This window comes from Carettochelys insculpta, chromosome 6 (assembly GCF_033958435.1).
Source record: "Carettochelys insculpta isolate YL-2023 chromosome 6, ASM3395843v1, whole genome shotgun sequence".
NCBI lineage: Eukaryota > Metazoa > Chordata > Testudines > Carettochelyidae > Carettochelys > Carettochelys insculpta.
In genome coordinates this window covers 100209733-100223085 of record NC_134142.1, presented here as the reverse complement: position 1 = coordinate 100223085, position 13353 = coordinate 100209733, and the positions used below count along the sequence as shown (strand labels likewise).

Here is a 13353-nt window from a genome sequence, read left to right as displayed (position 1 = left end):
AATCTTCAAAGTTGTGTTTAGTATCCAAATTCCATAATGTTCTTGGGATTCTGAGGCGTGAACTTCAAAGTCCATCGTAGAAGCTGTATAATTCCTTTTTATTGGAAACTCTGAGTCCAAAGAAAGGTATCTAGAAGACAAAAACCAAAATTTTACTTACCTATTTTACTGCTCTGTGACACAGGGTGATAGGATTTGGCCCAGGAAATTAAAGAAACAAAATGGGGAAAACCCCTCACATTATAAAGTTCTCTAGTCATAGAATCATAAGGTTAGAAGAGAACACAAGGGTCATATAGCCTTACACTAAGATGCGGAATTTGTTCTGACAAGCCATATAAGACAGAATGAGAGTAGATAGACTTTCTCTTCCGTGAAAATAGTGTTAGTCCAATGGAGTGAGGTGAGTATTACAGAATTAAAACTGAGCACATAATTTGGATCTCAACAGAGTGAAGGGAGGAATCTGAGACTGTGTGTGTTCATGTCATGTAAATCTTATGACATTCATAATGCAATATGTAATGCCATCCCTGTAGAACACGTTTATTCTTAGAAATGATCTGTGATTTTAAAGAATCCAAAGAACCTTAGTTTTTAAGAATTGAGGGTGAATGTAGAATTTAAGCTAGATGGGGTTTTGTATAGGCTCACCTTGCTAATTCAAGACTCTCTGGTCCTCCAACATCTATGATCCAATGGGATCAGAGAACCCCAGTGACTGGGAGCGGGCACCAGCTGGGATTCTGGTAGCTGAGGGACTGGGGGTACATCTGGGTGGGTGTCAGTGGGGCTGTGGCCAGGAGCCTGTCCAGGACTGGAAGTGCAACTGGGCCAGTTGTGGGAGAGACAGCAGCAACGGAGCCCATCTGAGGGCAGGATCAGAGCCTATGAGCCAAGAGCAGTGGCTCTGAGTGGGGCTAATGTTCATGAGGGAAGTCAGGGAGTGGGGGTGGTGGCTGAGGGTGAACCTGGAGTCTGGCAGTAGAGGAGCCACTATTGACTTCCACCAGTCCAGCAAACTTCCTGGTTTGGAACTGGTCAGGTCCCAAGGGCACTGGAGCAAATCCGTCTTGATAGAAAAACTTTACTGCTGCGTCACTATATACAAGTGAAAGTAGAAGAGAGATCCTATACTGTAGAGGTTCTTTTTTAGTATCATTGGTATTACTTTCAGGATAAATAGGAGAATGGAACTCAGAGCTGGTCTGGCATGTTAACGTGTAGCAAAATATTTGAGGAAGTCTTCCTTTTCAATACATCATCTTGTTGCAATGGAAAGTTGCCTTTCATGCATACTCTCTTCTAACCAACCTTTTTCTTCTCCTTTATGTACTAACTTACTGTGAAATTGCAATGTAGTATGCTTTAATAGTAACTGCAATTGCAGTGATTCATTGTGTCCTGAAAAGATGGCTAGAAAACAATGCACATCATCTTCTGTTGGTCAGTGCATACAGTAGCACTCATGTTTGTTTTGGGGTTGTTTTCTCTCCATATTGGAAGCTTGAATACTGTGGCCAAAGGCATCTACGAATAAAATTACATTTAATTTAATGAAGTGGATTAAGTAAAGCTCTTTTAGATCAGTTTTTGCCAGGAGAAATGAAGGAGAGTTCTGGAGTATAGCAGCAAAGAACTATACAGCGTATGGCACGTTGATGTACACAGATCAATACGGATTTGAATTTAGCATGTTCTAATAAAAGATTGAATGTACTTTGTGTTTCAGGTCACAACTTTTGTGCAGAAGGCCACAGATGTGGTGAAAATTCAGAGTGCAAAAATTGGAACACGAAAGCTACTTGTGAATGCAAGAATGGTTACATCTCTATCCAGGGGGACTCTGCCTATTGTGAAGGTACGTGAGATATTCAGTGAAGTAATTTCTTAGCATCTGCTGTGAAATTTACTGCTAAGTAAATAGCCGCAGAATGCATTTTGTTATGATGGTGTTTTTAATTGTAGCCCTTTATGAATTGATGCATGGAAACTTCTGATAACCAAGGTAGGTGGAAAGTTTGCTGGGATATGGTCTATCCATAGGGATCATCACTACTATGTTATCTTCCTCAGAATATCACTTTCCGGTAGTGAGTGGAGAATATCATTTTCAGGTAGTGAGTGGCACTTATGCTGTGCGTAGTGTGCAGGGGTCGATTCATCTTTCTTAGCTATAGAGATAATTATGAAGGTGGCAGTTTTAGGAGCAAGGTTAACTTCTCTGATGCTTAGAGAAGTTATGACTGCTCACAGATACATTAACCAGTAGTCCTTCTTTAAGCTCCTGCAAGTCAGGTAACTTTCCACAATGACCTTAATGCTGCATAGAGTAGACATATTTCCCAGGAGGCTCTGTTTTGTGTTGCTGTGCTTCTTCTGTTTGCTAATGATGTACTATTCTGCCTCAGGAAAGAATGCAGTATGCCTTTGTTCTCATTCTTGGCTTTGTGTGGCAAGGATCCAGTACCATTTTCTTTTGCTTGCTCTTATTTTTTGCTGGTTTACTCATTACTGGACAACCTATTTAGTATGATAAATCAACATACAGAGCATTTTTTTTGCCTTGTAAGGTATGTGGGCTTAAAACGTGTCCCAGTATTTTGATTCTTAATGTTTTGATTTTTGACTTTACACTAGTTCTCTAGGTTCCTCCTTCCATCCATGTTGATGATGGAAAGGAGATGACATTTTGACAAGTTGATAAAAAATATTCTGTAAGAATGGGGAGACAAGACTGAAGAATATGAAACAGATATGTTAGAATGGTACCAAATGAGCTTAACTGATCCCATTGTTTGAAAGAGATTTTTTTTTAACCATATACAAGTGATCAGGACTGTAGATATGAGGAACAAAGGTAGTCGGCAAATTACAACAAAATATTGCAATTGTTGGAGCATCTCTTAAAAGAACAAAATCAAATGCTCATGCTTTCAGGGAATACAGGGTATTTCCAATCGTTTACTACTTGGAGTACAGCAAAGACGCAGTACATTAAGAACTTAGGTTTTACTGAAATTATGGGAATATCCACTGTATAGATGCTACTGACACTACTGTAATGTACTTAGTGATGAGACAGTAAATGGTATATTTTTGGCTGCTTTAAATAAATTCTTAAGTCCCAGTTTTGAAAACTCCCTTCATTAGCATTTAGTGTGTTTGTTAACCTTATCGCAGTTTCTCTAATTCCTTTATCTGGCAGCATTTTCAACATCTTTTCTCCAAATAGTGTTTAAGATGTTAGCCGTATCGGAATGGGAGAAAAGTCTAAAAAGCTGTCTGAACAAATTAGCTGAACTTCTGACATTGCTGGTCTGCTAGTCTCTAGCTGTACTATTTGCAAAGCCAATCCGGCCCTGTTGTCTCTGGATTTGTCCTGAGCAAAAGACAGCAGAGCAAGGCAGGGTCTGCTTTGTGAGGTCATGAGATAGGAGGTAGAAGAGAACTACAGTTCACTTAAGAGCTGTGTTTTACAGGGCTGAATCAGGCTCCCCTCATGGGGGTCTCTGGCCTGACAAACTGATTAGCTCAGGAGTGACTCCATTATTTCCTGAAGACTGAACCCCTTTAACTACCCACAGAAAACTCCCATGCGAAGCCTGTTTAGCTCACAGACTTGCCGCTCTTGTCTAATTACAATAATCTATCTGCCAATTCTATTGAATAACACTCAATTCAATGTCATTTGACAAAATTCTGCTCTGAAAGGCAGGCAGAGCTGCCAATGAAATCAATGAGGACCATGCTTCTGAGGGCAGAATTTGGCTAAGCACAACATAGGCTACAGTATTGGATTTTATGCAGTGCTGTATTCATATATTAGCAAATTGGATTCCTGTATCTGTTGTTTAAATATTAAATGGAAATACATCTTAATGGACTGAGACAAATGTATGGTATCAGAAAATACTCATTAATTACTAGTAATGCTCCAAATTAATTTCTGTTGTTCCTATGCCTTGAAATATAGTGACATATAAGGTCACATCTTCTGAGACCTGTAGATTAAAATATCTCCTGTTATGACATACCTAGATACAGTGACACTTCAGTTCAGAATTCCATGGATCATTAAATCTGACTTTCCAGGTTTCATGCTTTTTTTTTCATGTTACATTGTCACCCCTTATTTCCCTGCACATGGTTTAGGCATTGTAGCATCTTCTCTAAAGACTTGCTTTGTTGTTTGATTTAGTTTCCTTAAGGGTGTGGTTTTTTTTTTTTTTTTGTAATTTTCTACCATTATATTTTCAAAATTACATTGACTTTGTCATGGGAGAACTTCATTGTGATTCCCAGGTCCATTAAAAACATCGATGAATACTACATCACATTTTAAAAAAAAATCTGACATGGAGCTATGCTTTATACTCGTGAACAGCTTCCTTTCAAATTGCAGCGTTAAAGCAAGCTTTTTAACAGAAAATGTCTGGGTATGCCTTTGGAATAACCAATTGTTAAAAACTATATTTTTTAAAAAAATCAAGATGTTTCTTAGCAAAGAAGAAAGGGTTCAGAATGAATACAGAAAGTGATTAGAGAGCTGTACTGTAATAACAAGAAAATAAGTCCCTCTTTTTTTACTCATTAAATGTCATAGGTTTTTGTTTCACTGACTCTTCATCTACCTGCCATGTGTGTCTATAATAAACATAGAATTTGCTGTTTAGTTAGGTAAGTTACCTTCAAAATCTGTTGTGGGGAGGAAAATTCATATCAGCTCCTTTTTTGTAGATGGGGATAGTGAGGCATGGAAAATGTAAGGGCCTGTGTTGAGTTGTGCCTATATTCAGCCACCATTTGCAGCTGAAAGAAATTGCATGTGCACAGGCAGACTTGAGGGCTTCATGTGTGGGGATTTGCAGTTGTAGAGGTTGGTCCTGGAAATCTGACTCTGTTTTTCTTAGTGCAGTGGAACAAGCTAGTGGCAAAACTAGAATCAAATGAAAGGATTGTTCATACCACACTCAGTCCTCTTCAAGACTCTGCTGCTTCTAAAATAAACATTGCAATACTTTGTACTTCTGTCATATCTTCTGCCCAAGAATGTTGGTGCAATTTACAAATATTATTGAGATAATCCACAAGGTGCAAAATGGGATAGACAATTCTCTCTCTCATAACCCAGACCACCAACTCTCTTACCTTCTAGATGCTGATAAGCAAGGAACTAAACTTTCATTGAAGCCATCGGGAGTTTTGTCATAGATGTCCATAGGGGACAAGATTATTCCTAATGTTTCTCCACCATTTCAGTTACGTTTCCCTCTTTGTTATTTTGGGAACAAACTGCTGTTTATATGTCAATGTTGTTATGTGCAAGGAATATAGGAAAAATGTACCTTAAAAGAATTATTTGTATTTAAAACTAAAAAACTAACTAAAGCTAACCAGCTGTCCACTGCCCCCACAATAGAAATGCTAAAAAATTGCAAGCTATTTTGTCACGCTTCCCCACTCTGGTAAACCAGTGTCATACTGAATATTCCTGTGATAATAGGTGACCTGTACAATATCTGTTGACCAGAGTAAAGGAGACCTCTCTGATTGTTTGTCTCATTTTGTTAGTATTTTACAAGCTATTTTTCTTCTCAATTAACAAAGTTAAGTGACAGATACTCTGTCTTCTCCCAATGGATCATGCGAGGGACATAACTAACAAGCTTTGGGAATATGAACTGATCTTTTTAAATCAACTAACCAACCAACCAACAATATATTGTAACAGGAAAAATAAAATTTCCATGGCACTAACAGCACTGATTGCATATATTGGCCTATGGGTAGAGCAGAACATCTCAGCCAGATATCTGTAGCCATTGGAAAGGAGGTATAAAAATTTCCTTAGGTTAAATATGGAAATGGAAGTAGTTAAGTTTGTTGCACTTCTGAGACCAAATTTGGGTAGCTTAAGGCTGGAAGTATATGAATTCTGTGAGGTTTATATATAATTCTGGTTAGTCGTCTTATGTGGTCCCATGAAATAGTGCCTAGGTAGAATATTCACTTTTTGGTATGTGGCTCAAATGGAAAAATCACAAAGTTTTCCAAGGTGGTTATTTCATGATAAGTAAAAGAGCCATGTACATGTCCTTAAGTATCCCATGAAGAAAGTTGTGCTCATTCCACCAGACTAGTGGCATCAGACATCATGGGAGCATCCTCAGCCCATATGGATTTTGGTTGCTAGAATCTGCAAACACTTCTCCTTGTATAATTTTTTTATATCTCCTTCTGTCCACGCCACTACTAACAACTTGGATTGATATTGGTTCACTTGCTAGTGAATGAGACAATATTGTTTTATTTGTAAATTCATCTTTTCTTGGGAGTGAAGTACAGCCAGGCCTGTAGGAGTTAGGTTTAGTCACAGCAGCGTGCAAATCATGGCTAATCTGTATACAAATGTTGGCATTGAAGAATGGTGCCCGTGTGGCCACTGCCTCAGAGAATGGTCCCAGAGGCAGGAGAAAGGAAGGGCAAACAATAGAAAAGAAGAATTAGGGATAAGTATTTTTAACGGATTTTCATTCAAAGTAGCAAATTGAGAGGCAATACAAAATTGTCTCATTCTCTGATCTTCAAGCTTTTATCACATTTTTAAACTACTCTTAAACTGTAGTCTGAATGCTAATGACAATGGTTGCCATCTCTCGTGGAGAGAAAATATTTTTATCTCATCTCCTCTTTCTTGGCTTTATATATTTCTGTACATATCCAATGTATCATAAAAGCAAGTGGTAAATAAAAATGGGTATCAGTATGACTTAACCATGTTACTGACCTTTCGTTCTTAAGAATCTTGTAGTTCACAGCAGATTGAAATATTTCAAACAGAATGAATTTTTCATTTTAGTTTGATGGAGGAGAGACAGAGGACCTAAATTAAAAGATTAATTGGAAACCTCTTAAGTATGCTTGGTTTCTGGTTGATTGAACCAAAGTTCTTTTCTTGAAAGGTCAATGAGCTATTCAGTAATTCTTCACTGCTTAGTGGGGAAAAAATAAGAAAAACCCTACCTACCACCTCTTCTTCCTGTTTGTTTGCTTTGTAGACCTTTAAGAGAGATGGTACAGAATTACGTGCATTAAACGCTATTCATATACAGTAACTCTTGGCTAAATGCTGTAGTTATAGTTCTGAAAAATGAGACTGAGTGAAAAGATATTCAACAAATACAAATTTTCCCTGTCTCAGGTTCCTGGTCCAGCAGCAAGTGGAGGCCCACAGAGGTCAATTACCCAGGGATCTGCCCTTCTGCCCACTTCATTCAGCTGGGCAAAGGCACTGCTCTTTCCAGTAATGTCTGGCTGTGTCTACACTACCACCTTCCTTTGAAGGAAGGATGGTAATTAGGGTGATGGGCGTTTACTAAGGAAGTGCTGCCATGCATAGGCCCGTGGCAACTCCAAAATTTTAAACTTCGAGGTACTGGCAGGCATCTAGCCGCAGCGCACCCACTGGTACTTTGAAGTGCTGGGGCAACTTCAAAGTCCCCTTACTCCCCAGCTTCAAAGTACCAGTGGGAGCGCTGCGGCTAGATGCGTGCCAGTACTTCGAAGTTTACAATTTTGGAATTGCCGCGGGTTTATGCGTGGCAGCACTTCCTCACAGAGACACAGCCCACTGCAGGCAAGGAGGTTAGGAAATTCCTTGGATAGCTGAAACAATGGCTTCCCCTCACAAGAACAGGCTCTGCTGCTGTTGACTTTGCCAGGGAGCACTTAACCCCTGCGTCTGCTCCCCTCCAGGCCTGCCTCTTCCTGCACCTTTTCCATCTCCTGCCCAGGGTGCTCCTTTCTCATTCCCCACCCCACAGTCTCCTGAACCCTGCATAACAGCTGATTGCTGCAACTGGAGGCCAGGGAGGAGGGAAGATGGAGGTGGTGATCCATGGGGGTTTGCTGGCAGCTGGGGAACTTATGAGGGGTATTACCACCATTCCTGGTTACAAATTATGCAATGCTCCTTTATAAAGTCACGGAACAGAACATTGCACAACTGTAAGTGATCATGTTCTGTAGTGGAGCAGGGAGGTAACCTTGAAACATTGCCAAGCAGCAGGATGTTAGGTGAGGAGTTACTGTATATTTTAACATGAAGTGTCATTGTGTAGAATTAGTTGGGAAGTTTGAGTGGGAAATAGTTAATTTTTCTTAGGAAAAAAAAACTCTGCAAGTCTCTTTTTTCGCATTCAATTTATGCTGATAAATACTAATATCTTGTTCTGTTTATTTGGTTGTTAGCTGCATAAAAATGTAAATTATTTTAATTAGATTCCTTTTTAGAGATTGGCTAACTCAAAATCAATAGGATGCTTTGGTGTCTTCAACTCAGTTCATTTCAGTCTGTGTCAAGTTTACAGTGACCGAAAGACATTAAGATATGCCAGTGGTTCAGCTGATAAAGTGAAGAGGTGCTGATGTCAGTTCAGTTCACAGCTGGGTGGGCATCTCAGAAACCATGATGATAATGGACACTAATTGACACCATAGCTAGCAAGTTCACTGGAGACGCCAAAGATTGAACAGCATAGAGATTGAATTACTTTCTCAGCCTTAGGTTAGCTTTCATGAGTTTGTGCGATAAAGTTGCATTTGTTAAATCTGTTCTGTGGTGAAGTAAAGGACTTTACAAGCAGCTTGCTCTTGATTATATGGTCTAACTGTGAATTGACTTAGTTGGTTTTACCCTACATTTAGTTTCATGGAAACGAGAGCAAAAAGTTTGCCCCCCATTTCTCATACTTTTAGTTTGGCAGCTTAAATCACTTCTGAAATACGGTATTCCTGCTTGCATAGTGTAACCAGTAGGGACTGGATTCTGCCAGCCTTACTCATGTTGAGAACTACCTAACTCAGCAAGTAGTTCCACTGAAGAAAAAAATGCCAAGGGAATAGGATATTATTCAGTGAGATTAAGCATGGCAGTATCTGGCCTTAAGTGACTAATGATACAGTCATTAAGACTTGCAGTGTCATTCGTTACAGAAGCTCTTTTTGTTGTATGTTATGCTTCCATCAACTAAGATGTTCATTTTGCTGAAGGAAATTAGACTTGTCATTTGTTTTCATTCCACTACAAGCACTTCATCTGAGCCCCAACCTTCCCAATTTGGGAGCAAAAGACCCATAATTTTTCATTTTTCTCACTTCCTTCCAAGTTTACTTAAAATGCTGAATATGTTTAAAGTTATTTGATGGTGGGTTTTTTTGTGTAAGCAAAGACATTTATGTACTAGATTATTAATTCAGAGTTGCAGTTTGAGTATATAAGTAATAAGGTTTTCTGGAGCAACTTTAGTGCAATTCAGATGCTGTCTCTGGGGTTATTGTGTTATTCTAGGTCAATGGTTAAATTGAGTTAAAAGTGAGATCTCAATTAAAAACTAGTACTGACTGTTCTGATGATATTTTCCCCTTATTTTAATTGTTTTTTTCCATAAGATGACCTATTTGTACGTTCATTCCAGTTGTTGTGAATTAGTGTTCTATTGTTCAGTGTGATTCAATGTTTTATTTTCATTTGGTTATGAGGGGTTTTGTTGCTACTGTTCTGTAAAAGGGATACATTAAAATACAATACTTCTCATCCAAATGTTAGCACTTACTAAGTTTCATGTCAAAGATTTTTAGGGTAGTCTTGCATTCAGGAAATCTGGATGCAATTTCTAGCTCTACCGTAGAGGAATTTTGGGTCAATTACTTAATCAGTGTGCCTTAATTTTCCATTTGTAAAATTAAGATAACACTAGCTTTTCCCCCAGTCATTGTCCATTTAGATAATTAGCTCCATGGAAGTTTGTACAGTGCCTAGAACAGTGAATCCTCAGTATCATATCCTCTGGACACGAGCATAATATAAATAGTAAATGAGGATAATAACAATGGCAAAAACAATCAAAGTATCAGTTACTACGTATTCTAAGAGTATGTCTTCCTTACAGGTGGGGTGTGATTTGCAGTATGTGCATATGCACCTGACCCAGCTTTAAGAGCAGTGAAACCATGACATCACTGGCTTCAGTGCAGGTAGTATAGCCCGCCTAGGACTCTGGGTTCTTATTCAGGCAACTTATCCTGCACTGAAGTCCATGCTGTCAGTAGTCACACTACTGAAATTGAAGCTAAAACCATGAATATGGACATATGTGCGGCAATAACTTTTCCAATCACTTGCCCGAAATTTCAACCTTCTATGACCACAATGTAATGATTTCTCTGTTGGATTTGAACTTACCATTAAAAATGAATACGCTTGCCATGGCTCTAATAACATTACTGCTTCTAATGTCCCAACAAGGATATAAATTTAAAGGAGCTTTGTTAGTTTCCAAGGGGGCTAATCAGGAATTTTCCAGCAAAGTGAGTTTAATTGGAAAATTCTGAATCCTGGAACTTTGGAGAAACACCTGACGTTCAACAAATTGTTTTTGAGCAACAGTGATTTTTTTTTTCTCTTGGAAACTTACCTGGTTTTCTGGCTGGCTTCTGGGGAACCCAGCTTTCCGGGGTGCTAGCCCCAGGGCATCCCTGCCACGTGGATTGCCTGGGATGAGCATCCCAGTCTTCCAGGGTCTGTGATTCAGAGGTATCCCATATTATACAGGGTTTTCAGGCTTTTTTGTTTTGTGACAGCCCGGCCAATCAATTTTGGCCATTGCTGGTTTCAAGCATAAATACGTGTAGATGAACGGAATCAAATGTTTGCAGTAGTTAAAGCATATAACTAAAATAATTCCCGTTAGGAAGAAGAAATCTCATTTCCTTGGGTATTAAGGCACAGAGAGACATTTCTAAAAGAGGATTAAAATGCACTTGGTGTTTGAAAAGTCAACAGTGTAAACATACTTTCTCCACGCAGCTTCTGATATACGTTTTCAGAGTCAGGTTTGATAACGCAACACAGTTTTTGCTGTACTTTTAAAACTCCTGTTAGCCTTTCAGAGCCTGTAGTGCTGAGAGTGGGTGAGATGGATTATGTTTCTAGTCATATGTCATCCATAGGACTGTTGTTTGAAAGCTGGGATTGCACAGGTGCTTCTGCAGGTTGAGTTTGAAGAACATGGGTGTCAACAGTTATAACTGATGGGCAGGTTGGCCTGCAAAGCCTTTGTGGAAGTGCAGGAATGAGAGACTCCAACTTGACCCTGTTGGCAGTTGGATGCCTCCCCTCTCTGTTTACTTGTACACTGAGCACATTTGATAACAGTGATGACCAATAGACAGATTCTTACACTTTTAGTCTTACAGAGTAGTGCCTTACTCAGGAGCAGTCAGTACTTCTTCAGGGTGATCCAGCATATCGGAACCTGGCCCCAAGATACAATAAACATGGATTCTTGTGATGCCATCGTTGCAGTCATTTTGTTGACTTGACCCGTTTATATGTATTTGGTTTGAAGGAGCAAATATCCCATTAAAACTTCTTTAGAAACATGAATGGTACCATACAGATCATCTCAGCATTCTCCAGATCTGAAGTGGGTCAGTCCCACAAAAGCTCATCACCTAATAAATAATATTGTTAGTCTTTAAGGTGCTACAGGACTGCTTGCTTTGTTTTGTTGTACCATATAGTCTATGTCTGCCCTTATGGCAGTATGTAGGTATCCAGCTAGTATAGGTATAAATAGTAATGTACATTGAGATATGGCTTAGATGAGTAGAGTAGACTACGGTGCTCTATGAGCTTGAACTCTGAGGCTATGTATACACCCTACACAGCTCACCTGAGCACTGAAGCAGTATCTTCCATGTCTGCACTATTATTTTCAGTACAGCGTCATGCTGCCTGTTTGCTTCTGGAATATTTCCCTACCATATCAAAAGGCTTTGGTAAAAGAGAAGACTCTGGCAGGGGGCATGTAATGGGAAGAGGCTCTGGAAGTGGGAAAGAACCAAGGCATTCCCCTCTTCTGCAACTTTTCCTTGCTTCCAGGGCCTTTCGTTGTAGTATGAAGCTATCGTACAGTGCCAGTCCTCTTACAAACTGCTGTTAGTGTAGATATCGCTATAGAAGATCCAGCAGCTGAATTGCCTCATAGTAGTAACAGAGAGAAAGCTGTGCTTGTCTATATACTATCAAAACAAAAAAGCAGTAAAGTAGCACTTTATAGACTAACAAAATTTATTAGGTGATGAGCTTTCGTGGGACTGACCCACTTCAGATCTGGAGAATGCTGAGATGATCTATATGGTACCATTCATGTTTCTAAAGCAGTTTTAATGGGATATTTGCTCCTTCAAACCAAATACATATAAACGGGTCAAGTCAACAAAATGACTCTTCTTCAGGCTATAATGACCCAGAAAATTCACATCCGGGTTCAAACCACGTGTTAATGTGTCGAATTTGAATATAAAAGAGTCTGAGTCATTATAGGGCTCTTTGCATACTTGGCTTAATCTAATTCTTGACTCCCCTCCCACCCGCCCCTCTACTCTCTGATTTGCTCACCTTGATAATTTTTTTCTGATTTGTCAACCTTGATTACTATTTTTGGTTCTCTGTGCCTTAAATATTGAGTCTGTTCTGGTATGGCTATGGTCTGAAGAAGTGGGTCTGTCCCATGAAATCTCCCCTAATAAATTTATTTTGTTAGTCTTTAAAGTGCTACTTTACAGCTTTTTTGCCTCATATTAGATATAACTAGGCAATTCATCCAGCTAAATAAATAAGTAAATTATGAATACCTTACTTTCTCCAGATTTGCAATCCTCAAATATCTCCACTTCTCTCCAGAATATGCAGTGGAAATATGTGTGTTAGCTGGTTGTAAAATAATATTTAGAAAAAAACAAATTGTGACATGCCATGGAAGTTGCAGCAGATTTGATTGCTGCTGAACAAGGAAGAGAGTCTATTCCAAAGTTGAGAGGCAAAATTTGGGTATTTCCTACCAGTAAACTGTGAATTTGCAAGCCCATGTAAGAGAAAAACAAAGCAATTATATGTGGGGGGGCGGAAAAAGTGTTTTCCACTTACTTAAGGAATTATTATTAGCAATAGGGAGTAAATATAATACAGTTAAGAAAGCTTAGACATGGAGTTGCTGATGTCTGCATTTTTAAAAAATGTTTTTTGATTTTCATCATCAGTAACCATATTGTGTAGTATGCAGCAACAATAAAAACCTTTCTGAAACACTCCATAGCATCTGTTGTAGGTAGAATTAGAAAACTATCCTCTCTTTCTTAGGTCAGACTTAATCCTTTGATTAAGTGTTTACTGAACATAAGCCACTATTACATTTTGCATACTCAGACATAGCTCTTGTTGACATTGCTAGACATTTTACTTGAATAAGGAATGCTGAATAGAGCTCTAAGGGTAGAAGTTAATTA

General features: G+C 38.9%; 1 protein-coding gene across 2 annotated transcripts in view; it reads left to right on the top strand.

Moving 5' to 3' along the window:
- NELL1 (neural EGFL like 1) overlaps positions 1–13353 on the top strand; it is a 465040-nt gene that overhangs the window by 122858 nt on the left and 328829 nt on the right. For both annotated transcript variants that reach the window (XM_074999016.1, XM_074999015.1), the window contains exon 12: positions 1733–1861. In XM_074999016.1, coding sequence (XP_074855117.1) covers positions 1733–1861 — 129 coding nt within the window. The remainder of the gene's footprint in view (positions 1–1732; positions 1862–13353) is intronic.